This window comes from Sander vitreus, chromosome 14, assembly GCF_031162955.1.
Source record: "Sander vitreus isolate 19-12246 chromosome 14, sanVit1, whole genome shotgun sequence".
NCBI classification, from domain to species: domain Eukaryota; kingdom Metazoa; phylum Chordata; class Actinopteri; order Perciformes; family Percidae; genus Sander; species Sander vitreus.
The window spans coordinates 1,545,001-1,572,492 of NC_135868.1; the positions used below are offsets into that span (position 1 = coordinate 1,545,001).

At 41.4% G+C, this 27,492-nt stretch overlaps 2 protein-coding genes across 6 annotated transcripts in view; both read left to right on the forward strand.

Moving 5' to 3' along the window:
* Positions 1 to 27,492, forward strand: part of LOC144528450 (uncharacterized) — a 62,689-nt gene that overhangs the window by 2,758 nt on the left and 32,439 nt on the right. Inside the window, exons 2-4 of one of the 5 annotated variants that reach the window (XR_013502903.1) lie at positions 696 to 816; positions 916 to 1,007; positions 4,202 to 4,290. The exons of 1 other annotated variant lie outside the window; for it this stretch is intronic. Coding sequence is in view for 1 of the 4 variants with exons in the window: in XM_078267026.1 (XP_078123152.1) it covers positions 4,202 to 4,420; positions 6,069 to 6,088 (239 nt within the window). In the remaining 3 variants the exon portion in view is untranslated. Of the gene's footprint in view, positions 1 to 695; positions 817 to 886; positions 1,008 to 4,201; positions 4,421 to 6,068; positions 6,492 to 27,492 lie in introns of those variants that run through there. 3 more of the 5 variants (XR_013502902.1, XR_013502901.1, XM_078267026.1) reach the window with 3 other exon arrangements.
* Positions 7,324 to 26,274, forward strand: LOC144529217 (uncharacterized). Its single transcript, XM_078268222.1, has 4 exons — positions 7,324 to 8,420; positions 19,987 to 20,214; positions 21,190 to 21,384; positions 23,108 to 26,274. The coding sequence occupies exons 1-4, from the start codon at positions 7,421 to 7,423 to the stop codon at positions 24,376 to 24,378; spliced, it is 2,694 nt and encodes an 897-aa protein (XP_078124348.1). The 5' UTR covers positions 7,324 to 7,420; the 3' UTR covers positions 24,379 to 26,274.

Consider the following 27,492-nt stretch of genomic DNA (forward strand, 5'->3'; position numbering starts at 1 on the left):
TACATGTTTAATATTACAGAGTTAACTGTCTGATAACAGGCTATGCTACATGTTTAATATTACAGAGTTAACTGTCTGATAACAGGCTATGCTACATGTTTAATATTACAGAGTTAACTGTCTGATAACAGGCTATGCTACATGTTTAATATTACAGAGTTAACTGTCTGATAACAGGCTAGGCTACATGTTTAATATTACAGAGTTAACTGTCTGATAACAGGCTAGGCTACATGTTTAATATTACAGAGTTAACTGTCTGATAACAGGCTAGGCTACACGTTTAATATTACAGTTAACTGTCTGATAACAGGCTAGGCTACATGTTTAATATTACAGAGTTAACTGTCTGATAACAGGCTATGCTACATGTTTAATATTACAGTTAACTGTCTGATAACAGGCTAGGCTACATGTTTAATATTACAGAGTTAACTGTCTGATAACAGGCTATGCTACATGTTTTATACAGAGTTAACTGTGATAACAGGCTAGCTATGTTTAATATTACAGTTAACTGTCTGATAACAGGCTATGCTACATGTTTAATATTACAGAGTTAACTGTCTGATAACAGGCTATGCTACATGTTTAATATTACAGAGTTAACTGTCTGATAACAGGCTATGCTACATGTTTAATATTACAGAGTTAACTGTCTGATAACAGGCTAGGCTACATGTTTAATATTACAGAGTTATAGGTCGGCTGGCTTTCACGTTCCGTATTAGCGAAACCAAACTTTCATAGTGAGTTCAGGTTCGGGAACGAGAAAGTGAGACTTCGGCGTATTCTGTCAGTGAAGGCTACGTCGCGGTGAGGATGTCACTTTCCAAATATGTGAAGAAGAGAAAAGTTGACCAAGATTATTTCCCCCCCAATCCAGCATGAAGCCCTTGTGTTTGATTTGCACAGAGACCGTTGGAGTTGGGAAGAGTGGAAATGTTAAACGCCACTATGACACAAAGCACGGATATTTCCAACAGCAATATCCTCAGAATACAGAGGTGAGAACAACAAAACTTGGTCAGTTAAAATCTTCCTATGAATCAACTAACATGTTTTCTGTGAGATCTGTGACACAGCGAGTGAGTGACGTCCCTCTCCGAGTAGCCTTTATGTTACTGTGCCTTGTTGCTTTTGTTTTGAAAGTACCACGCAGCCTTAGCCACCAGGTGAGGTCTACATATACTGTATGGGTGATCAGGTGATCAGGTGTGTAGGAGGTAGACACCGGCGAGGGCTGATGGTTTTTTTTACCAGAGCCTAGAGACGCCATTGTTTGTTTGTTTGTTTGCCGTAGGCCTGTCGCGATAGTCAATAAATCAATAAATCAATTAATCGCACGATAAAAAAATGAGTTCGATAATTTTTCCGGCCGTGATAATTTCCATTTGCATGCTTGTTTGTTTTCCGTCTCTCTCTCTCTCTCTCTCTCTCTCTCTCTGTCTCTCTCTCTCTCTCTCTCTCTCTCTCTCTCTCTCTCTCTCTCTCTCTCTCTCTCTCTCTCTCTCTCTCTCTCTCTCTCTCTCTCTCTCTCTCTCTCTCTCTCTCTCTCTCTCCCTCTCTCTCTCTCTCTCTCTCTCTCTCTCTGTCTCTCTCTCTCTCTGTCTCTCTCTCTCTCTCTCTCTCTCTCTCTCTCTCCCTCTGTCTCTGTCCCTCTCTCTCCGTCTCTCTCTCCCAAAGAGACTGGATGACCACTCTCGGTTCCTTAGCGTAGGAAGTCCCAAAAACTACTGCGAAACTGCATTTCGACAAACACTGCAAACATTTGACAGCCAGTACGAATGGCCTGGGAGAACATACATGTCACATGCGGCAATTCCACAACTGTACAACAGCGTGAAAGACGACATACTAAAGGAGATCAAAGACATCCGCCCCCGGCAGTCACCTGATCCCGCACATCGGACCAGCAAGCTGCGGCGTTATATGGCGAGTTCAACCGAAGGAACGTTTGCGTTTGTGGCAGAAAAACATTCTGACAAGAGGATTGTAAAATCAGTAGAGAGCATACGCAGCACCAATACAGACTTTTGCTCCGTGCACCCCTGCACCACTTATACAATAATAAGCTACTCTTTTAATGTCTGTGTCTTAATCAGTTGCATGTTTTCATACAAAAGGAGGTTTTCTATGAAGTCACGATTATGTCATATCTCGCGAGTGCGATAAAACATACTCACGAGCAAATTATATCATTACACACGCGTAGATGTTGTCCTTCATGCACCGATTCAACAATCGAGAGTTGAACAGGCAGCTGTGAGCGTTAAAACTAAAAACATAGGGAGAAGGAAAGAGGCTAAGCAGCACGCGTACAGAGCAGCCACCACGCGCCACAGTGTGTCCGCTCTGCGAGCGCTGGAAGGCATACATATTCTCGCGGGTAAACTCTGCTCTCCAAGTTATTTTCTGCGCGTGTGAATGAAATTGACTTTTGACACTTTGGCGGTGGAAACCAAGGCGATTTCAAGGCGATCTAACCCACGGACCTCTGTAGTTTACCTTGATTGACAGATGTTGGTTGCAAAATGCGAGCATTTGGTCGCAGTCTGGAGCCCTGCTGTCTGATCCGGTGCAGCAAAGTTACCTTACCTTCCAGTTCGGAGATTTTCTCAGACAGACCACGACAGCTTTTACAGCCAGAGCCGGGTGGAGGCATGAGTTTTTTTAAGGGTTTTGGAAGATGATCTTTGGGGACCTGGGATGAATCGGTAGCCTGACGTCATCATACTCAGATTCTAGTCAGAATATGAGTCTGATACAACTCTATTGGGCTGTGATTATGGGGCGTGTTTTAACCGAACCAAGAAAGAAAATGCCTCTGCACTCAATTGGATAGACCTACAACCAATCAGAGCAACGGAGTTGCCAACAGAACTCAACACCAATGAGACGAGACAAGACGGTGTATCATCTCCATAGTTTGCACTTCCGTCCTAACTTCCGACTTTTAGACTTTTTTGTAGCTGGATATATCATGTATTATGTAAATATGAATGTGAATACGTTAGTGATAGTGAGATGCTTGCTGTAGTTGCATTTGTAGTGATGAATCGGTGAAAACATGTTTTATTTCTCAGATTTACGGCTTTGTTTTAACGCCGCTGGGCGCTCTCTCTCTTCAGTCACTCTCTATCTCTCACGACCATATAACGTTACGGTGCTTTCAGGCGGTCGTTGAGGCTCGGTCTAAAACTCTGCCATTTCGACCAGCTGTTTGTAACATAAAAATAAAATGGATTATTGATAATTTTTAGGGCTGTCAAACGATTAATGTTTTTAATCGCGATTAATCGCTGAATTTCTATTTCTATATCACATGATTAAAATTCTATTATTTAGCATTTCGGAACTGTTTTTAAGTACATATTAACAAAGGAAAGCAATTCCGGTGTATCTTGATTGGGAATCAAATGAATGCAAAGAAAGTGACTTCATGAACTTGACTTTAAGATTTGTATTCGTTTAATATTTATTTATTTACTGTAAACAAAAGAAAAATGTGTGAATCTAGTCACACATTTGAATCTAGAGTCAATATAGTGTGCAGTAACTCCTGAATAATTTGGATTACTCACTGACGTCCAGTGATCACCTTGGATCACTTTGCAGCAGTTCCAGTGTGGCTGCTTTCTCCGTGTCGTACAGGCTATGTATGCTTGAAACTGCTGTCCCTCTCGACAGCAATGTATAAGACGGGTCAGAACATGCCAACCATAGTCTTTAAGACCCGAGTCTTTTACGATGCTGACAGGTCTGCAGTTAGTTGCCACCCATTTTGCAAGAGCGGTAGTCATTTTTTTGGATTTGGTTTCATCCGCAGGTCGGCAACTAGCACTCTCCAAAATAGTGCTTTGCCTGGGAAAAGGAGAGTAAAAGTAATCTCAGATTTGATCTGCTTTAGGCTATGTTTAACTGTTTTTAACTGCTCTTTAATGTTTAATTTCTTATACTGCACTGTAACTTTTATTCTCGTATTTTATCTGTTTTTAATTTTTTATGTAAAGCACTTTGAATTGCCCTGTTGCTGAAATGTGCTATACAAATAAAGCTGCCTTGCCTTAGGTTCGGCTGGCATCCAGGCTAATAAATCGGATGATTTCACTGTGAAGCTGAGTCCTTATCACAGTGAAATCAGCTAATTATCAAAGTATTGTTGGGAGTGATATTTAATGTATGTCTGTCTGTGTTTCAGCTTTACCTCCAGATGTTCTGGAAGTGATTGTTGATGAAGAGGAGCAGTGGGAGTGTAGCTCCAGTGTAGACCAGCAGGAGCCAGAGCCCCCCCCAAACATTAAAGAGGAACAGGAGGAACTGTGGAGCAGTCAGGAAGGAGAGCAGCTTCAAGGGCTGGAGGAGGCTGATATCACCAAGTTCCCATTCACTCCTGTCCCTGTGAAGAGTGAAGATCAAGGTAGGAACACCGTAAACAGGGTTTTTACGGGGGAAAAATCTGCAGAAGTCAAGAGCATAAAAGTTCAAGAGAACCTGGTTTATTTTATTTTAGGAGTAGGGTTCCTTTCACACTAGTCTTGCATGTCCAGACCTTCCTCCACAGCGCTGCGGAGGAAAGTCTGGCTAGTCCACACGGCATTCCTGGATGGGAGAAAAACGTGCTCTGGTTTATTGGCATTTCTTTAAACCAATCACAATCGTCTTGGGCGGTGCTAACGGAGGACGGAGCCACGGTGCCTCTGCAAAATAGTCTTGTGAAGGAACTTGTTTTGGTGGAACATGTGTAAAATACATCTGTGTGTATGTATGTGTGTGTGTGTGTGTGTGTGCCGTTACCTCGGAACAATCCAGCAAATAGACGGTACCTTAGGGTGCCGTTACCTGAAACGGGTGATTTAACGTCACCACTTATTTTACACACAGTTTAGCAACAAAACGCTGAGGAAATATTACTAAGATTTTTCATGTTGGTTTTGAGCGGTATGCATTCCCACTAACCTGGAAAACGTTTTAAATGGTAATTTAATACAGCGTGTCAGTTAGGGGAATACAACTTCTCCTGCAGCGGGGAGTCAAAGGCAAAGGGACTGCAGGGTTTGCTAACGTTAGCTTCTTGTCTCATCTGGGGTCTGATAAACAGTAGATTCGTCAAATTGAGTTTCCACAACGCTATTTTGCAATAAAATGTAGCTGTCATATTTCACGGTACCCGTGTGAGTGCGGTTTTCATGTCGCGGCCTTCACCGCTGTTTGTCAAGCTACCTGAGAAATTGCTATATTCGCGCTGTTTATTTGGTTGCCATGACTTTGTGAGTGATGACGTGATGACGTCCTGTCACTGTTCGCTTAAGTTCAGTAGAGCAGACGGCTCTGCAGATTCGTGTAATTACGACTTTATGAATGGCAATGTGCGGCAATGTGCCGCTGCTACATGTATATGGTGGAAACCCAGTATTGTCCAAATACAACAGTCTTACTAGAACTAGAGAGGAACAGCTAAACTAGCATTAGCATGAGCAAGCCACATGGTGATTAGATTAGCTCTTCATCAACAAATCAGTCTCAATTAAATAAACCAAAACACAGTGAAACACTCAATAAATATCCAGATCAGACATAAATGACTGGAACTCACAGTTCATCAGAGACAGACACAACTTAAACCATCTGAATGCAGTAAAGTCCACTTCACACTCGACCGACGTCTCTTGTTATGCCTCTTAATTACAGACTGCTAAACTTTATGTGCTGTTACCACAAGCCTTTTGAACGTAGCCGCCCCCCAATTCCACTTTTATAAGGCAGTGTCAACTTGCCAATGCTTCTCAACATTTATCTACAACTCAACCGACAAGGGGCTGAGAGATGTAAAAAGGCATTGTTGAGGCTGTAACTGTGACTCAAGCGTCAAAGTTACACTTGAGTCCCAAGCTGGTAGGGAAGTCCAGCCATGTTCTGATTGCCGCTGGCCCTCCTGTTTGTCCTACGTGTACGGGTTCCATTGGGCTTATAAAGCAAAGGCGGTCAGCTCCAGTTAGCAGCAAGGGTGAAACACGGCTGAAGGGGTGTAGAGGCAAGTCTTTGAAGTGCTTGTGCCTTTTCTCAAGGGTGGCCACTGGATACTTAAGTTCAGCTAGCCCAAAGCAAGGGAGGTGAAGGCATTGACTCTCTGGAAGGATTTCTGTGGCTGCACTACAGAGGGAATTGGAAGGAGACGGAGGCACCATGAAGAGTCTGGATGTCCTTACGGATAGTTCTCACGTAAAGTTTTTTTGGAGTTCCTGGAGCAGCAGCATAGTATGATCAGAGCCATGATCTAAGACCGCCTAGGTGTCTATTTTGTTTTCACCATGCCGGAGGATGACTCTGATTACCTTTATGGAAACAACAGTGGAGTCGGTTCCTCCAGGTAAAGGTTTTTGGTGTCTGAGCTAACCAGGCAGGTACCTTCCATCACGCTCACAAGTGTTGACTTTATGTAGAGTCTGTAGGTGTTTACCTTTACATATGTTATATGCCTTTTTCAGAGTACACTGTGCTGCTTGATGTGATCTTCCACATCGGCAACAGTGCTTGTTTGTCTTTCATTCAGTCTATAACTTGAGTCTCATTAAAGCATTTAAAGGAAATGATTTTCTGAATCACAGGAACTTGGTGTGGTACCAGTTGGTTTTTGGTTTTGGGAATAGGTAGGGGTATCGATTCAATTATTGGCAAATTATCAAAGATGTTTTATTAATAAAGTTATGAATATGCGTATTAATAACTTTACCAAATTGACAATCAAAACGGTAAAACCGATAATTGAACTGTGAAACAGTCTCATTGGTAGTGTTCCCTTTAAAATACTCAATTAATTTGATTAATTTATCTGGTATCTTTGAAGGAACAAACGAAGGGTGAATCCAAGCACTGACTATGTTCAACTAGCAATTATTACAACAAATACACGAAATAATCACAAACTTTAAATTTAAAGTATAGTAGAATTAAGTCATATAGTTGCGATGAATGTTTTGCTCAGACAGAAAATCATTAATTTACAATAACAGAATACATACAGATGCATTGTTGCATTTCGAGTGTTGCTATTCGGGGTGGGTTTGGAATCATATATAATCCCGTAATTGTCTCCATCTGTTGAAAGCCCCACTGAAGATGACTCGCGTTTTCGCCTGTCATCACTTTCCCTTTTTCTGTGTTTCCTGCAGATGTTGAGCAGCTGTTGGTGGTTAAAGAAGAGGAGTGTAGCTCCAGTGTGGACCAGCAGGAGCCAGAGCCCCCCCCACACATTAAAGAGGAACAGGAGGAACTGTGTGTCAGTCAGGAGGGAGAGCAGCTTCAAGGGCTGGAAGAGGCTGATATCACCAAGTTCTCATTCACTCCTGTCCTTGTGAAGAGTGAAGATGATGAAGAGAAAGCTCAGTCCTCACAGCTTCATCAAAGACAAACTCAACACATGGAAACAGAAGCTGATGGAGAGGACTGTGGAGGACCAGAACCAGCCAGGAACTCACATCCATATCCACTTTTACAACCAGAGACTGAAGACCAGACTGGAGACTCTTCTGAACCTGAGACTGATGACAGTGCTGATTGGAAGGAGACCAGAGAACCTCAGTCAGCTTTAAACTCTCTGAAACATGATTCAACATGTAAGAAAACATTCAGCTGCTCTCAGTGTGGGAACCGATTTAGCACAAAGGCACACCTGAAGAGACACATGAGAATCCACACAGGAGAAAAACCCTTCAGCTGTTTAGTTTGTAAGAAAACGTTTTTAACGTCTAGAAATTTACGGTTACACATGATAATCCACACAGGAGAAAAACCTTTCAGCTGCTCAGTCTGTAAGAAATCTTTTACACAGAGTGGAAGTTTACAGACACACATGAGAACTCATACAGGAGAGAAGCCTTTTAGCTGCTCTGAGTGTGGTAAAGCTTTCACTGAACGTGGAACACTGAAGAACCACATGAGAACTCACACAGGAGAAAAACCTTTCAGCTGCTCAGTCTGTAAGAAATCTTTTAAACAGAGTGGAGATTTACGGTCACACATGAAAACTCACACAGGAGAGAAACCTTTTAGCTGCTCAGTTTGTAAGAAATCTTTTACACGGAAAGGAGGTTTACGGTCACACATGGCCATAGTCCACACAGGAGCGAAACCTTTTAGCTGCTCAGTTTGTAAGAAATCTTTTACACAGAGTGGACATTTACGGTCACACATGGTGGTCCACACAGGAGAGAAAAGATTCAGCTGCAGTGTTTGTAACAAAAGATTTGCCTGGCGTTCTCATGTCAAAACACATAAATGTGTTGGTCAGATGGAAACAGAAGCTGATGGAGAGGACTGTGGAGGACCAGAACCAGCCAGGAACTCACATCCACTTTTACAACCAGAGACTGAAGACCAGACTGGAGACTCTTCTGAACCTGAGACTGATGACATGGAATAATGTTTGTGCCTTTTAAGTCCAAGCAAAATTTCTTAAGTATCAAACAAAAATCTTTATGTATCAACATCTAGATAGAAGACATTATATTGTGTGGTAGGAAAAAGTACACTCCATCATATGGGTTCATATAATCAAGAAATCAGACAAATGTAACCACCCGATATTTTATAGCGCCCACACATATATTCACTTCTTTCTAAGTAACGTATGTTTAGCAAGATTCACTATTGTTTTTAAAGATTTTTTTTGGGGGGCATTTTCTGCCTTTATTTTTGACGGGACAGATGAAGACTTGAAAGGGGGAAAGAGGGGGAATGATATGCAGCCAAGAGCCGCAGGTCGGAGTCAAACCCGTGGCCGCTGCGTCGAGGAGTAAACCTCTATATATTGTAGCCTGCTCTACCAACTGAGCTATCTGGGCGCCCTGCAAGATTCACTATTAATCATGTGTCAATATAGGAGTTTATTCAATACACATTGGGTTCATGTTTTAATTTTGTGTATCATGTTTAAGCACAATTTAGGCCCAGCAGTCTCGGAGACAGTGGCCGCTTGTCAGTAGAGGGCGCTAGGGCGCCGCACCCATCAAAATTCCAGAAAAATAAATACATACTTAAACTAAGTATACAAAAATAATATAAAAATAAAATAGTTTAGGCCTACTCATATGATGTGCTGGCTGGTAGTAATCATCTCAGCATTTAATAAAAAATGGTTTTAATCAGTTAAGTATTTTCTATGTAAATACTAGATGTTTCATGCGGTTTCATGGGAGGGACGCCGGACAAATGGATGTCTATGTAAGTCTTTAAACTTTCGGCAAGCATGTGATCTAAAGCTGGTCTCTAATTGGTTTCTTAAAGATTCTCCTCCGGGCGCAGGGCGCTGCGTCCCTGGCGAATCAGAATTGGATACATGTTATTTTATCCAATCTGATTGGTTCTCGACACCTGTCATTCAACTTCACGCTCTTGGTCACTTAACGCAGGCGATACCGTCACTCTTCCAAAAACTTGCTAGCTTACAATCACACACATCACTTTTGTAGAGATAATGGCAGCAGTTTCTGTAACCAAATTCTGTCACTGATTTACAAAAAAAAAAAAACTTTCACAAGACGTTCGCTGGAAGAAAAAAAGAGGATTTCGGACCGGACCAACCTGATTTACAAATGCAGCAGCAGGCCAGTGACAGTGACCGAGGACGAAGCTACACCGGGGCTTCCCCCGCTCTTGTATTGCGAAACGGAGTTGGCTTCCTGGTTGTGATGTTAGAAATGCCTTTTTTTGCTTTCCCTGTCTTTATTTCAAAGTGTTGGCACTGAAGTTTTGTGGACAACAACGGGGGTAAGAGACATAAAACATTGGTGGATTTGCTGATTTTTACTGTTATTGTAACCTGTACTGGATACAGTATTTTATGTTTGTCTGTTGTTTGCTGAGCTAACAGTGTTATAGCCTACACACTACTGAAGTAGTATGAAAACTGGGACATGTAGTGATTCTCCATGTTGACTGATTTGGGTATATGGAGAGAAATGCATCATATTTTCCTCAGTCTGCAGCATTGGTCTTGTGTAGTGTTTGGTAAACGTATTGTATATTTGCACTTTCTCGGTGTACTTCATTTACAGTACTCTAATTACTGACAAGTAGAATTGCTAAAAGTGTTTTAGGTTAGCAACAGCAGTGTGTAACTGGTTCAAACTGAATTACATCATATGAAACGTGTGTGTTTTCATAGGGTAACAAAATGTTTTTTATATATTAGTGTATAGTTTTTGCAAGGGTGTTTTATTTTGCAAAGGGTCTAAGGTGTTCTGCTAATTGTGTGTACAGTTTTGAAAAACCAGTCCCTGTTTTCAAAATGGTGCTTAAGCAATCGAAAAAAACTGTAAATAAAGTAGTGCTGGTTGTTTTTCCCAGTTTCAAAGTGCTGCTTTCTGTTTATTTAAGGTCTTTTGACATGTATAGTGTCTCCTATGCCACTAATTAGGCCATGGTAAAGCTAATAAAGTAAAGAAATATAATCATTTGATATGACCGGTGTGGTACACCAGGACATGCTGAGTACCCTCCAGGATGAAATAAAGAGAAGTCATTTGAAGTAAACCATCTGTTGACTAGCATGTACGTTAGTAGCAGTGCTTAATTTGTAAAGTGGGAGGTCCCGGAGCACAGAGGGGGGGTGGATCCGGAAAATAAAAACAAAAAATAAATACAAAATTAAACTGCCTACGTAGCTTCTCTGACTAAAAAAACCTAAACAACGCTGTGTGTACATCAGGGCAATGTTTATTTTTATTTCAGAAAATGCACTGCATCGGTGCAAAATGTAAAAAAATAAAAATAAATACACTGCAACAATCGTTTTCACAAGCAGCAATTATCCATCGGACTATGAAATTAACCAAAAAACCCACCGTGGTCTCCACGTTCTTCATCGGCAGAAACGGTTTTTGCTTGTTTGGGATCCGACTGGCCAGCGTATTTGAAAAAGTTAAGCAAGCTTTGTTGTCTTTTTGACATTTTTCCCCTGAGTGAAACGAGGCTATAACAGCAATCTCAACCAGCACAACTGCCTGTGTCACTTGGAGTGCAGCGCCGTGCTGTTGAAGTGCCTCCGCTCCCTCCGTCTTACCCTGAAAATTCACATCAAAACGCATCGAAAATGCAAACACAAGATTTTTGTGGAACTTCCATGGGGAATAAAGACTAACAAGACAGATAACAACATTGAACACTACACAAACAGTCATTTCTTTTTTTCATTTAGGTGATTCATTTTTCATAGTGACACAGGAGGTGCCGGATCCAACGTCAGAGGTGCCGGAACGTGTTCCGGCTCAAATTAAGCCCTGGTGGAGACCGTTTTCAACACTTTTCATCCAGTCCTTCCAGTTGCAGAGTTCGCTGGTGCTAGGCTAGCTCAAGTCAACAGTATCTGCTAGCCTGACATTAAAAGCAGTCTTACCCACTTCACAGTACACCTGAGGCAAGTAAGTTATAACTGAAAATCTTTGAGCAACAAAACTAAATGGAAGAAGAAAAAAGATTTCAAAAAAACCTGACACAAAAGTTGAAAAAGAGACAAAAACAGAAAAAAATGCCAAAATAAAATTGCTGAAAATGACAAAATGTTGGAAAAATCTAAAAATATCCATGCGGAAAAACAACTACAGAAACAGCTGAAATCTTCCCTAGGGCATTATTAATCCTGCACACAAAGCTCATTAACTGACATAACAAACATCAAATCACAACAAAGTCTGTAAGTCTGCTTCAGTATGTGTGTGTGTGTGTGTGTGTGTGTCTCTGTGTGTGTGTGTGTGTGTGTGTGTGTGTGTGTGTGTGTGGGGCTGTGTATTTTGCAGCTCAGGTTTAGAAGTTTTTTGTCAAAGTAACCTAGAAATGTATCTCTCTGCAGTTAATGTTGGCCAGCAGATGAAGTGCTCCTCTTCCTTTGGCTTGCCGATTTCTGGTTGTGTTGACCAGGGCCGGCGCCAGCTTGGGGATGGCGTAACCCCAAACGTTTACCCGAACGTGCGTCTTGCCCACAATCAAAAGTTTAGAAAATGTCTTCCAGTGTTTCCCACAGGTTGAGAATTTACTTGCGGTGGTGTGTGGCGCGGGATGTGACGGCGCGGCGCGTAATATCTGGGTTTAGTAATAATGGGTTCAGTTATAAACTAGTCAAACGAAGGTGAAAACAATGACTACATAACATTATCAGATATATTAGAAAGAAACAATTATTTTAAATATTAAACAAATTAGACTAAAAGATGATACAGATACAGATGAAATTAAAGCTGCAAGCAGCGATGGACGGGCCCTCGCGCTTCTGCGCGCGTCGGGGTTACTGGCGGACGCCACTCCTTGCGACCGTGCATTTGCGCAGCACTCAGACACTGTACAATATGCCCCAACGTTGTTGAATATTGTGATAATGATATAACTTGTGATAAATAATATTAAAATGTAGCCTTCTCAGTTCTGCCTTTCTGCTGCTTTCAGCATTTTGCTAAAATACAACAAATTGCTCATAAAATTTTAAACAAATGACAAAAAGTGTAACAATGTTGTGCTTTGTCAATTAATTCATTTTTTTGCCAAAATACCTGTAATACTGTGCTATGATCCAAACAGAAAGTTACATGTTATTATTATTATTCTCAACACTGTTCCCTCCTAACCCCTGTTAAATCATATAAGACTACGGCTATCTAAAGTTAATTCTTGGTCATTTTGTTGGTTAGATCATTGTTCGTGTTTTGAAGTGTATTAATCCATGATTTGTGGATCCTAAACACGCTGTTCTGTACGTTACAAGTCCTGTGGCACTCATTTAGAGTTTAGTAGTAAAAGATAACTTTTACAGCCAATTTAATAAAATGTAAGGGTTTTATTTGAGCTTGGGTCCATAAATACAGTTAATGGATACAGGCTTAGTTAGTCTGTTAGTCTGTATGAAATCAACCTGCTTTTAAGAAAAACATGTTTTATCCGCGATGCTATGGAGAAAAACCCACAATACAGTACCCACAATCCTAAGCGTAACAGCAACGTCTCTCATTGGTCCAACTCGCTGTTACCATAGAAACATTTCCCGTACCCGTGAAACCGCGAATGGCTAGAGCGAGCTTCTACCACTGAAGTCTCTGATAGTTTCTGTAATCAGTCTTGTACCTTTTGCCTTTTCTGCCTTTTTCAAAATGTTGTTTTGCGCCGAATCAAATGTTTTCTGCTCACTATTCATCTTGTAGCTGGTTGGCTCGGTTACAGACTTATAACTCTTTATATCAGCAATTTTCAAAACATCATGAAACAATTATACGGGGGAAAAGACTTTGTTGTGTGGGCGGTCACTGTTGAGCTCTATAGGTTCAGAGCTCTGAAGCAGACCCGTCCGTTGCTTTGTGTCCACTCCCTCTGTTTTCCACATCCGATGTGGAGCAGGGTACAACCGCTTCCCTAAACTTTGACTTGGCCAGAGACCCAAACGGGGATCTCTCCGTTATAGACGGTCTAGATAAGATACTGCCATATGATCATAGCAACAACGTAAGCCTAACGCCAGAAACACACCGCATGCTGAAGCGCCACGAATAGCTGCGAAGCACCATGAGGCGGAGCTATTTTCATTTCGGCGCCCCATGTTATCCAATCTGTCCGTTCATTAAGGGTGGGCAATATGGACAAAAAAATAATATCTTGATATCTTTGGCAATTTTTACGATAACCGTAATTAGATTATATCCTTTAAAAATGTGTTTTTAAAGGTCTGAGTTACTTAATCACTGATGATAATAATGGGCACAGTGTTGAATGAAAACAGTTCTTATTTATTTTCTTTAAAATGTAAGTATTCAAGTAAAAACAATTGAAAGACATACAAAATACTAACTGAACTAGTGTAGGAACATTGAACTCTGAGTAAACATTCAGTTGTACACCTCTGCTGTAATGTAAATTGTGCAGCATACAAGCAAGATGAAATCATAATAATAAACAAAGGGCTCTGTTCTGTAACATATTGCACACAACCATGTCCTTATGGCCTTATTGAACAAATGCCTAACTTCAAGTACTGCCCAGTACTAAGATTACACAAAAATAAAAAGGAAAATCTGCCCAAAAGGTGCACTTTCAAATCAGATAATCTTAGATAATATATATATATATATATATATATATATATATATATATATATATATATATATATATATAAGTATAAGTATATGTACACAGTATGTATTAAATTAAATTAAAAATAAAGATAGAAATAAAAAAATAAATAAAGAGCAAAGAGCATTACAGCAGAGAGAGAACAGTGGCATGAAGAGCCAGGGGTGGAGGGTCAGGGTGCTTTCCGGGCCTTGTTGATAAGGCTAGTGGCGGAGGGGAAAAAGCTGTTCATGTGACGTGAGGTTTTGGTCCTGATGGACCTCAGCCTCCTGCCAGAGGGGAGCGTCTCAAAGAGTTTGTGCCCGGGGTGGGAGGGATCGGCCACAACTTTCCAGCACGCTTCAGAGTCCTGGTGGCGTATAGGTCGCCGTATAGGTCCTGGAGCGGCGGCAGATTGCAGCCAATCACCTTCTCTGCGGACCGAATGACACGCTGCAGTCTGCCCTTGTCCTTGGCAGTGGCAGCAGCGTAATAAGACATAAGAGGTATAAGACGTAATAATACAAGAAGCTAATGTTGGTGAACGCTGCGGTCCCTCTGCCTTTGACTACCGGCTGCAGGAGACGCTCTGTGCTTATCAGCAGATAAGCCTGTTGACAGCGACGTTATTGTTCATATTATGGCACAATGTTTCTGACCCTAGTAGTGGTCACAGTGACTGAAAGTGTGATGTGAGATGCTAAAAGAAATGGAGGGAGAGCAGATTCAAGGGCTGGAGGAGGCTGATATCACCAAGTTCACATTTACTCCTGCTCCTGTGAAGAGTGAAGATGATGAAGAGGAAGCTCAGTCCTCACAGTTTCATCAGAGACAAACTCAACACATGGAAACAGAAGGTAATTGTGACGTTTTGAAGGACAGTGGAGAACCTCCGTCAGGTTTGAGAAGTCATGTGACTGTGTGTTGATGTGATCACACAGCAAACGTTAACGCTTATAGACAAATAATCAGTGCAACTGTCTTCTGTTATCTGAGCTAGTGGAAGCATGTAGATGTTAAACAGAAGAGGCCCCAGACTGGAGCCTTGGGGAACTCCACATTTCATATTTGTCCGCTCAGATGTTTATCTATAGACACAAAGTAGTCCCTGTTCTTTAAGTAGGATTCAAACCAGACTAGAAAATTAAATAAGAATAAGATAAGCCTCAGGTATAATTTTCAGTCTTTACAGCACGTTAGAATGCAGAAACATGGAATACCAGGTTTTTTTACCACGTAAAGAGACTTGAAAATAGACTCTGTACGGTTGATGCTGTCTTTCTCTGTCTCTGTTAACGTCTCTCTGTGTCTGTTTCCTGTTTCCTGCAGATGTGCAGCAGCTGTTAGTGGTTAAAGAAGAAGTTCCCCCTGAGCAGCAGGAGTGTACCTCCAGCCCAAACTGAAGACTCTTCTAAACCTGAGACTGATAACAGTGCTGATTGGAAGGAGACCAGAGAACCTCAGTCAGTTTTAAACTCTCTGAAACATGATTCAAGACGTAAGAAAACATTCAGCTGCTCTGAGTGTGGGAGAAGATTTGACATCAGGGGACATTTGAAGAGTCACATGAAGATTCACACAGGAGAGAATCTTTTCAGCTGCTCGGTTTGTAAGAATTCATAATACATACAAACAGTCATAACTCTGTGAGAAAAGACTTGCAGAAGCTGATCTGTTAATATGAGTGAAGCCCTTCACTGTAACATAATGTGTAAGAGTTATGTGTGTAGTGAGTTATGGCCAAGTGTTATTTTGCCTGTTGTCCACTAGTCGGCGCTCAGCCCTCTGTTTAATTAAACTGTTAAATGCTCAATAAAGTTCAGATGAAACCAATGTGTCCGCTTGTGTCAAAACTGTTTTGCACGTAGACAGAAATAAGTGAGCTATATAACAGTAACACTTTTATTTTACATTTTATTTTTTATTATTTACCCGTATGAAATAGGCAAACTAATCTGGACCGGAGGTGATAGGATGGATTCTTTTTCTAAAATGTGGCTACTTTCCTCTGGGATCAATAAATGATCAGTTCTGCAAGAATCCAGATGTTTTTAAACACCTGCACTCCATCGTACATGGAGTTTGAGGCGTTGTGCATCTTTCAGGTGACAGGACATGCAAACAGAATGTGCTGTTTCTGAGAGGAAGTTAACGTGTTTATCCAAGCTTTTGAATATTTGATGTTTATTCATTTATTTGACTTGGTTGCGGTAGTTTCTTATCTGGTGATAAGTTCAAGTTTTGACTAATTACTTTGATTTCATATGATAATAAGCTGTCTAATAAATGCACAAACATTAACTTCACCTTTAGACAAACAACAAAAACAGATGAAATGTTAGTATATATAACGCTGAGACAAAAACTTGTATCATCTTTTGAATTTGGTTCATTGTTTTCTAAGATCTCTGATAATGTATTGAAATATTTATCTTTCTTCAAAAGTGTATTTTAATCATTTATTTTCCTCTGTTTTTACAAAGAAGCCTAAAACACTTCCGGACTTTTATTTTGAAGTTTAGCAACTAATCTGCACCGGAAGCTGTAGTCTTCACTGCGGCTAACTTCACACTTTGAACAAGATGGCGTCTAGCAGAAAGGTGTGTTATCAGAGTGTCTTAGTTGTGTTGAGAAAGAGGTAAAATGTGTAAAGTCCAGATGCTGAGAGCGTTGGTGGAGCAGCGACTAACTGCGGCTGCTGAAGAGATATTTGGGCTGTTTGAAAGAACGATAGCAGAGTACGAGGAGGAACTTTGTCGTTCAAAAGAGGAGAACGAGCGACAACGGGAGCTACTGGACGCTGTTTTCAACCCCTCAGCTTCGGTTACACAGAGCAGGTTTGGTCATTAAACCTTCAGTTGATCTCTGATTTCTGTGATCTGTTCTCTCAGTAACGATACGACAGGAAGTATATAAATTAGCATTTGTTAAAAAGATCTATTGTAATCTTCGCTCTTTAAAAGGCCGTCGCCAAACCCACCAGTGCGCGCATTTGTGTGTGTGTGTGTCTTTAATAAGAACAAATACAAGATACAAAAACATAATGACCATTCAGGAACACGCCCACTTTTTGGGACTTTAGCTTATTCCCTGTATCCCCCACAGTTAGATAAGTCCATACATACCCTTCTTATCTCCTTATGTGTTGTAACTCTGTCTGACGTACCCACCGGTTAGCACAGATCCTGGAGGTAACCGGTTCCAACTAGCCTACTGCTCCCAATAAGTGACAAAATAACACCAGCATTTTCCTATTTACATGTGAGAATATAGTTCCCAGTTTTTTTTTACGGTTAGAAGATGGCTGTGTCTCATGTGACCTTGTTATTTGTACATGCTGTGACTATACAAATCACAACATGTAAATAGGAAAATGCTGGCTTTATTTTGTCACTTATTGGGAGCAGTAGGCTAGTTGGAACCGGTTACCTCCAGGATCTGTGCTAAGCTAGGCTAGTTGGAACCGGTTACCTCCAGGATCTGTGCTAACCAGGCTAACGGTGGGGGCGTCAGACAGAGTTACAACACGCACGGAGATGAGAAGGGTATGTATGGACTTATCTAACTCTGGGGGATACGGTGAATAAGCTAAAGTCCCAATAAGTCGGAGTGTTCCTTTAACCGGTACTTAGACGTAGTAGTAGACATGTATAAAGTACTAGAGACCCAGACTTGAGTAAAAGTACAAGTGTTCTATCAGACAAGTGACTTGAGTAGAAGTTGAAGTGCTGTTTAAGCACCACGCTTAAGTGGAAGTACTAAAGTATTAAAAAAATGTTGTACTTAAGTATTGCAATTAGTTTATTTTAAATGTACTACTCAAGTACTGAAATTAAAAATACAAGTATTGTGTTATGTAGTTATTAAAAGAAGCAGTCAAAAGTTTGAATATCATATTGTTTGTATTATTTCAAATGTTTAGCCTAAAGGACACTCACAATTCTTTTGGCTGTAGCAGCAGTACAAGGACAGGAATGTACAACACCGTAGCATGTCATGAACCGCGGGTAGCTAGTTAGCTAGTTAGCTAGTTAGCTAGCGCTTACTGATAGCTCAAGCTGGTGTGCCATTTGTGTATTATATTTGTAACTTACCTTGGTGTGTCTCTTCAAATTTGACGGTGAATTTTTGAAGGCTATTATTTCACAATCTTTCAGGAGGCAGAGTAGGCACTTCATTCTATATGAATTGTCTTTAACTCCGACAAACATGGACTCTAAGTAGGGCCAGGGGTGGTCTCCTTCCTCACCCTCACCGCCATGATCACTCCAAGTTGAAGGTGTTGAAGATGGTGTTTCTGGTTCTTCCATCTCGAAACAAACTAACAAAGCTCAAGTGTTCTCGGTGCGGGCGGGCAGCGGAGCCAAAGGCATAACGGGAGCACATGCGGCCTTCTCATAAGACAGCTTGATTTGCTCAATTTTAAGCCAGCTTCATCAAACCTGGTGACAGCGCCATCCACCGCTCTGGCAGTGATAATGTGGGTTTGGAATGATTCGTAACATTTTTATAATTGTAACGATGCAGCACATAAAAAATGTATCAGAGTAAAAGTATTAAACTTGTTGAAAATATATATTGAAGTAAGAGAAAAAATAATACTCCAGTTGAGTACAGATACAGCTTTTTAGTACTTAAGTACAGTAGTGAAGTAGTTCTACTTTGTTACTATACATCTCTGGTACTTAGACGTAGTCATATTTTAAAATCTCCAGTTAGCTTGTAGCACTGACTTCATGTAGGGCCCTATGGAGTCTTATAGCTTTGTTGGAGTCTAATTTTCACACTGGCCACCGAGCTAAACAACTTTTCTGAGGGAAACCTGCAATCTTTAAGCTTTAGCTGACAGTAAGGCTGAATCTCATTTCTCTGTCTTACCCCTTCCCCTTAGTTTTACGCGTTCACGTGAGAGTAAGGGCTATCCCAATTCTCGTTTTTCTTCTCGTCTCAGATTTTTGTTAACAAAGAAAGTGTTTCTGAACATCAATGCCATTCAAAACAGTGATAACTGAAACAGAATTGTTTTTTATTGCAAACAGACCTAAGTAGTACACAGATAAGAACATCTGCATCTGCACCACCACTACCAAAGTGAACATAAAACAACTATAAAATATAAACATGCATAAGACACTGTTGTCAAAACCTACGCAACCAACATATCAACATACACACACTTGCAGACGGCATCTTGGAAGTTTTTGATCAGTACTTGTCGCCTCTGGGGTCCGTTTCAGGAAGCAGGTTTAGTGAAAACTCTGAGTTTGTAACCAGTAATATTATAGGTTACCTGTGATTAAATATGAAATGAATACACTGTCAATGCTTACACATTGACTCGAGCAGCAATTTTATCCCACACCAATTCTCTCTCTTTTACAGCAGCTGCTGTGTTGCTTTTTTAATGAAATACATGTTCAAACTTGCTGTATGTGCGCATGAGTATTTCCACCAACCAGTTTGTTTGTGGTAGTTACCATGGTGAATCTTAATATCATGGCTCCATTCATGCTGCCTTTTTATTGTGGTGGTGCACGCGCTTAACTCTGAGTCAACCTACTCCGAGTTGATTGAACCAACTCAAATCAGCTGTTCTGAAACCGAAAACTCAGAGTTTGCCAACTCAGAGTTTGCCAACTCAGGGTAAATCAACTCAGAGTTCAGGGTTAGACTCAGTTTGTTAAACCTCCTTCCTGAAACGGACCCCTGGTGATGTAGCAGCCAGCTAGCGACGATGTATGATGATGTAACCGTAACCAAGTGGTCTCATTTCATAGGGGTATGTTTTCACCCCTAGCCCTTACCACTCTGTTTCGAGGGCTAGGGGTCAGACGAAGGGGTAAGGGAAGGGGTAAGACAGAGAAATGGGATTCAGCCTTACTTCTGTCTGTGTTTCAGCTTTGCCTCCAGATGACAATAGCCAGATTGTTATTAAAGAGGAGCAGCAGGACTGTAGTTCCAGTGTGGACCAGCAGGCGCCAGAGCCCCCCCCACACATTAAAGAGGAACAGGAGGAACTGTGGAGCAGTCAGGAGGGAGAGCAGCTTCAAGGGCTGGAGGAGGCTGATATCACCAAATTCCCATTCACTCCTGTCCCTGTGAAGAGTGATGATGATGAAGAGGAAGGTAGGAACAACAGTAACAGGGTTTTTAGGGGAAATAAAGGGGGAAAAAATCTGCATAAAAGTTCAAGAGAACCTGGTTTATTTTATTTTAGGAGTAGGGTTCCTTTCACACTAGTCTTGCATGTCCAGACCTTCTGGTCTGGGTAGTCCACACAGAAAAACATGCTCTGGTTTATTGGCATTTCTTTAAACCAATCAATCATCTTGGGAGGTGCTAAGCTCCACGAGCCACAGTGCCTCTGCAAAATAGTCTCAGGAAGGAACTTGTTTTGGTGGAACGTGTTTACGTTAAAAAGAAGGTCTATGAAAAATGTGTGTGTGTGTCTCTGTGTGTGTGTCTTTGTCTGTGTGTGTGTGACTGAGTGTGTGAGATACGCTGTGTACGTGAACTATCATGCGGCACATGTGTGCCGAAGACAACGAGTCGACACCCGTCCCGTGCGTCGGTTCCCTGGATGTATGAAGTGTGTTTTACAGTAACCGCAGCCCAGCTGGCGCGCGCATATGTGACGTTATTAAAAATCACCGTAACTATTTATAACCGGGCCATTGGCGGGTCACTAGTTGCAGTCTTCTCCTGAACAGAGGTGGCGCTAATGAGGAAAGGCTACCGACTTTGCTCTTCCTACAGACTAGAAGAAGAAGAAAAAGATAAACAACGGCAGAACTGGCAGCAGCATTGATGTCAATGCTTTGATTTGATTCGATGACCTACTTGGTCGGATCAAGCCTTTCATTCGCCATAAAAGAACTCATCTTAACCCAGTAAGTTTACAAAAGAGACTTGCAGTCACTCTGAGAGTCCTGGCATCCGGTTGCCCAGGAGCTCATTTGCTCACTCGGGCTGAAAGTTAGAATGCAGAAACATGAAATACCATTTTTTTACCACGGAAAGAGATTTGAAAAGAGACTCTGTACTGTTGATGCTGTCTCTCTGTGTTAACGTCTCTCTCTGTGTGTTTCCTGTTTCCTGCAGATGTGCAGCAGCTGTTGGTGGTTAAAGAAGAGGTTCCCCCTGAGCAGCAGGAGTGTGCACCACACATTAAAGAGGAACAGGAGGAACTGTGGAGCAGTCAGGAGGGAGAGCAGCTTCAAGGGCTGGAGGAGGCTGATATCACCAAGTTCCCCTTCACTCCTGTCCCTGTGAAGAGTAAAGATGATGAAGAGAGAGGTAGGAACAACGTTAACAGGATTTTTAGGGGAAAGAAAGGGGGGAAAAAATCTGTAGAAGTCAAGAGCATAAAAGTTCAAGAGAACCTGGTTTATTTTATTTTTGGAGTAGGGTTCCTTTCACACTAGTCTCGCATTTCCAGACCTTCCTCCACAGTGCTGCGCAGGAAGGTTTGGATAGTCCACACAGCATTCATGGATGGGAGGAAAAGTACCCCGTTGGTACTTCCCGATACCAGCATTTCAGGCAGTATCGGAAACAATACCGATACTGGTATCGGAACATCTCTAATGAAAAGAGTGTGTGTGTGTGTGTGCACTGAGCCCCAGTTAGCGCTGCGACAGTTCTAATCGGGAAAATAGATAACTACTTTGTCGAGACTGTGCATGATCTGGCCATGAGGAAAGACAGTTGTACGTTGCCATGGTAATCCACTGTGCTCAGATAGGCCACAGAGCCATATACAGAGTCCGAAATTAACACTCACCAGTTGCCAAACGGTTACACTTTCTGTTTGGTGAGCAAATCTCAGAGGGCTGTCTGCCACATGGCGAGTAAATGTTTGTACCAAAATGGTTCTGTTCAGTCTTCATTTTGGTAAAGCTAGAGCAGTTGTCTACACGTCCAAGCTTCACTGGGGCGGGCCGACACACAAACACTGGCGCACATACCGGACGCCAGCTACCACGTCACTTTTGTTAATTGTTAGACAGCATTTACCTTATTTACCTAATTAGCTACTGTAGTAAGTGGCGATTTGTGGCAGCCAGCCTTCCAAAAGAAAGCATAAATATAGCCGCAAGTGGCAATTTGCGGGTTCAAACCCTTCTCTGCCAACAGAAAGATGTAAATGGACTGCATTTCCATAGCCCTTTAATAGTCCTTTCACTCACATTCATACACTTTGAGATCAGACTGCAGGGCCTGGGATCGAACCGCAAACTTTGTTATTGTAAGGCAAATGCTCTACCACCTGAACTACAGCAGGCTTAGGAAGTAGCACAATCACCAAAGTCAAAGCCGCAAGCAGCATTGAGCGGGTTTCTAGCTTCACAAAGCTGATCAAAACCACTTCAGATGGTTTAATGCTCTATAGAAAAAGTGGTGAAACCAACCACACACCTGTTTCATCACTGCAATAGATGCAGCAAGTCCCGCGATTTTGCCCCCTTAGTCGGATTTTAACCAAAGTTGGTATGTACGTTCCAGTCGTGGTGTCAGATGTCTCCATCAATTTTAGACAAGATTGCTGTGGCAGAACTTAAATTATAGGCAATTCCCTGCTAGCCCCGCCCTTTAAGAAGTTCTTTGATTGATGGCAGCCATGTTTTTCGACAAATCTTGCTCATTTATAGTAGAAATGTGTATATCAGTCCCGAAAAGCTAATTGTTTTTGTTTTCACCATGCCGGATGATGACGGCCTTATGGGAACATAATATGAAAAATGACAGTTACAGAGACATTAAAAAGTTACATATAGTCACTTTAATTACCGACTACGCTACATTGTGCTTTACAGCGCAGTTGCATTATTTCACCACAAGAGGGTCCTAATATGTCAGTCAACAGACTTTCCAACAGTTTTCCAAGGCTGAAAAGGAAGACTAATAGTGTAGATGTAACCTAAGTAACTGACTGAACAATCAGTATTTCTTTATAACAATCACAGTCCAGGTGATAAGATACAGTTCCACAACATTTCTCTGTATGTGTTTCCTGCAGATGTGGAGCAGCTGTCAGTGGTTAAAGATTGGGTTCCCCCTGAGCAGCAGGAGTGTAGCTCCAGTTTGGACCAGCAGGAGCCAGAGCCCCCCACACACATTAAAGAGGAACAGGAGGAACTGTGGAGCTGTCAGGAGGGAGAGCAGCTTCAAGGGCTGGAGGAGGCTGATATCCCCAAGTTCCCATTCACTCCTGTCCCTGTGAAGAGTAAAGATGATGAAGAGAAAGCTCAGTCCTCACAGCTTCATCAGAGACAAACTCAACACATGGAAACAGAAGCTGATGGAGAGGACTGTGGAGGACCAGAACCAGCCAGGAACTCCCATCCACTTTTACAACCAGAGACTGAAGACCAGACTGGAGACTCTTCTGAACCTGAGACTGATGACAGGACTGATTGGAAGGAGACCAGAGAACCTCAGTCAGCTTTAAACTCTCTGAAACATGATTCAAGATGTAAGAAAACATTCAGCTGCTCTGATTGTGGGAGAAGATTTGGCCGCAAGACACACCTGAAGAGACACATGAGAACTCATACAGGAGAGAAACCTTTCAGCTGCTCTGAGTGTGGGAGAAGATTTGGCCGCAAGACACACCTGAAGAGACACATGATGACTCATACTGGAGAGAAAACTTTCAGCTGTTCTGAGTGTGGGAGAAGATTTGGCCGCAAGCAACATCTGCAGACACACATGAGAAGTCATACAGGAGAGAAACCTTTCAGCTGCTTGGTCTGTAAGAAATCTTTTACAGTGAGAGGATGCCTGAAACTACACATGAGAATCCACACAGGAGAGGAACCATTTAGCTGCTCAAAGTGTGGGAAAAGATTTAACCACAACTCAAATCTGAAGAGTCACATGAGAACTCACACAGGAGAAAAACCTTTCAGCTGCTCTGTCTGTAAGAAATATTTTAGACTGAGTAGCCATTTAAAATATCACATGAAACAACACACAGGAGAGGACTCATTTATTTGCTCTGAGTGTGGGAAAAGATTTAACCAAAACTCAAATCTCAAGAGACACTTGATAACTCACACAGGAGAAAAACCTTTCAGCTGCTCAGTTTGTGATCAAAGATTCAACCACAACTCAAATCTGAAGACTCACATGAGGACTCACACAGGAGAGAAAGCTTTCACCTGTTCAGTCTGTAAGAAATCTTTTAGACAGAGTAGCCATTTAAAGTATCACATGAAACAACACACAGGAGAGGAACGTCTACTTCCTGTGTTAGTGACATCAGAAAGCAGTAGACACTTCCGGTGAGTCGCTGAGCTGAGGCTGAATGAGTCAAATTAACTTCATGCTTCAACCATACAAAGCACACTGCTATCGCCACGAGTAACAGCTTTATTCGGCTCGTTTTCTGTGAACGATGTGGCGAGTTGGTGACATTAAGGCAGAGTTAGCAAGCTAATGTTAATTAAATGTTAATATATTTAAATTGCCAAATAACAATATAAATATAATAATAATATAAAGTTGTTCTCTGGCTGGTTCCGCCATGCTGTCATGCTGCATCGGTTACAGAGAATGAGCTCACAGCGGGCTGGGTGACCCGCTAACGTTAGACCCAGGCTGGGTCTAACGGGTCCGCTGACCCGTTGTCACTGGGTCTAACTGCCCCTCCTCACTCCCTGCAACTCCGAGATCATCTCCCGAGCTGTGTTGGGCGGCTCTCCTCCCAGCGAGCTGCAACACAGTTTACGGCCTCACTGACGCGTATTGTCACCATGACAGCTTTCAACAATCGCCATTTTGTTGTGTACCAATCAAATGACCACGGGAAACAGTTTAATGGCCTTTCTATTCATTTTAATCTATGCTCTGACAGCTGTAAACTGTGGATGCTTATCTCTACTTAAATGTTGTTTGAATTTTGTCTAAGGACAATTAATGTAGTGTGTTATTACAAACTGAACACATAGTAACAGAAGCTGATGGAGAGGACTGTGGAGGACCAGAACCAGCCAGGAACTCACATCCAACTGTACAACCAGAGACTGAAAACTAGTCTGTGGAGGGTTAGGGTGAAAACATGTTAAATGAGCAACAGTATGGATTTCAGGGAACACTTAAATTTAATTTAATTGCAATTAAAGCTGCAAGCAGCGATTGACGAGCCTTGCACCTCCCCGTGTGACAGGGTATGCGACTGGATGCCGGTCTTCACGGCTGTGCATTGGTGTATACTGTATACAATTTAGACTTTTTTTTTTTCTATACCAGGGGTCTCCAACTTTTTTTAATCTAAGGCCTACTTTAAAAAAACAAAAGTGGCTACACATCGCTTACATTTATGTACACAACACACATGAGCTGAATGAAGCTACTGTTTGTACACAAATAAAATTGCAATTCCCAAAGCCTATGAAAAATCTTAGCTTCACGTCAAGGTTCATGACTATTTTACACTTCTTTTAGCCCAAATAGTTAGCTACGTCACTGAAAATATTCCCCTCAGGGTCCAAGAAAACATTACTGCTGCTCACAAAGTTAGCTACCTCACTTTTAATATCGTGGTCATTTAGTGTCTCAGTTTGTCAACCTATTGGCGAGCTACTGGAACGGTAGCTTACAAGCTACTTTTTGGATACCCCTGGTGTATACTGTACAACTTAGACTTTATTTCCTGCGTGGAATTAGTGGCCAAAATGGCCACCACTGCAGTATCATTCAATGAAAACTCAAGCTTTTAATAACTTTTTATCTTTAAGGTCTTTAGATTGTACTGGTTTATTTTCAAGTTGATCGGCTTTAATTTCCAGGAGGATTTCTTTAAAGTAAACCTTGAACTGGTGAAAAATGCACAGTAAATTCAAAATGGCTTACTTCCTGTTGGGTTTAGGATATACCTCAAAGAGCTTTTTTTGTACATCTAGAAATGGTACATACGCCTACCAATTTTCTTTCATCTACGTCACATTTAAAGTTGGGGGCTTTAAATTAGGAGGCACTATTGAGCATTTTGCCAAATCGATGCGTAAGACCCATAAAATATCAACACTTTCACTAGTTCTGATCTCTGCAGACTTTTTCAAGCATCTTAAGCCCGTCAAAAATGTGATTTTATTGCACATAATAAATATAATTACTTACATTTTATTAGGGTCTTCGGTATAAAGGTACAAATCATATACTTAATGGAACACGGCGACTTATTGGGACTTTAGCTTATTCACCGTAACCCCCAGAGTTAGACAAGTCATTACATACCCTTCTCATCTCCGTGCGTGCTGTAACGCTGTCTGACGCCCCCAGCATTAGCTTAGCCTAGCACAGATCATGCAGGTAACTGGTTCCAACTAACCGACTGCTCTGAATAAGTGACAAAATAACGCAAACATGTTCCTATTTACATGTTGTGATTTGTATAGTCACAGGGTGTACAAATAATAAGGTCACATGAGACACAGCCATATTCTAACCGTATACTAAGTGGGAACTATATTCTCAGAAAGTGGAAGCACTGCTGTTTGGGCGGAGTGATTAGAGCAACACCGAAAAGCACAGTTACTTCCGTCAACAAAACCAAAACTTAGACATTATATGGTAAATGTTTATTGATTTGGGTGAACCAGCTAGTTTGTAGCGAACGTGACTGGTGATCATGGCATTATTTGTACACGCTGTCACTATACAAATCACAACATGTAAATGGGAACATGTTTGCGTTATTTTGTCACTTATTCGGAGCAGTCGGTTAGTTGGAACCAGTTACCTGCATGATCTGTGCTAGGCTAAGCTAATGCTGGGGGCGTCAGACAGCGTTACAGCACGCACAGAGATGAGAAGGGTATGTATCGACTTGTCTAACTCTGGGGGTTACGGTGAATAAGCTAAAGTCCCAATAAGTTGGCGTGTTCTTTTAAGTAATGTTTACCGATGCCGGATCACGGATTCCTGTTGCATTATTTAAAAACAACTAATTGAATAACTTCTTTCATACTCTACTTTTTGAAAATATTCAATACAGCTGATAAAGATTTTCTACTTAGACCCACTTTTCCAAATATTCTTACAACTTCACCTCCTTCTTTAAAACAACAACCCAGTTTAGCGTTTCAGCTTTTCAGCATTCACACGCATTTTCTAGTTCAGGTACTTTTTGGGGCCAAATTAACTGGGTTTCATTTACATGAAAGTTTATAACAGACTCTGTAAAGGCAGAAAGGAAAATATTTTCATAGAAAATTAAGCTTATTTCTCAATTTGAGTACATTGTCCTCCAATTGTTCAATTGCAAGATTGCTAGAATATTTTGGTTTGGTACAGTAACGTAAATATATCAGCCTCATATTTCTGTGGGAATAGAAATTGTTGGTTTGTTCACAATCAGTTCATATATCAATTATTGTAGGAAGTAACTGTGAACTAACA

Excerpts from the sequence above, each read along its gene's own strand:
- LOC144529217 (XM_078268222.1), top strand. The coding sequence starts at position 7,421 with ATGGAAACAGAAGCTGATGGAGAGGACTGTGGAGGACCAGAACCAGCC. Across the intron at positions 8,421-19,986 it reads TGAGACTGATGACATGGAAT|CTTTGCCTCCAGATGACAAT; the intron begins AATGTTTGTGCC and ends TCTGTGTTTCAG. Across the intron at positions 20,215-21,189 it reads TGATGATGATGAAGAGGAAG|ATGTGCAGCAGCTGTTGGTG; the intron begins GTAGGAACAACA and ends TGTTTCCTGCAG.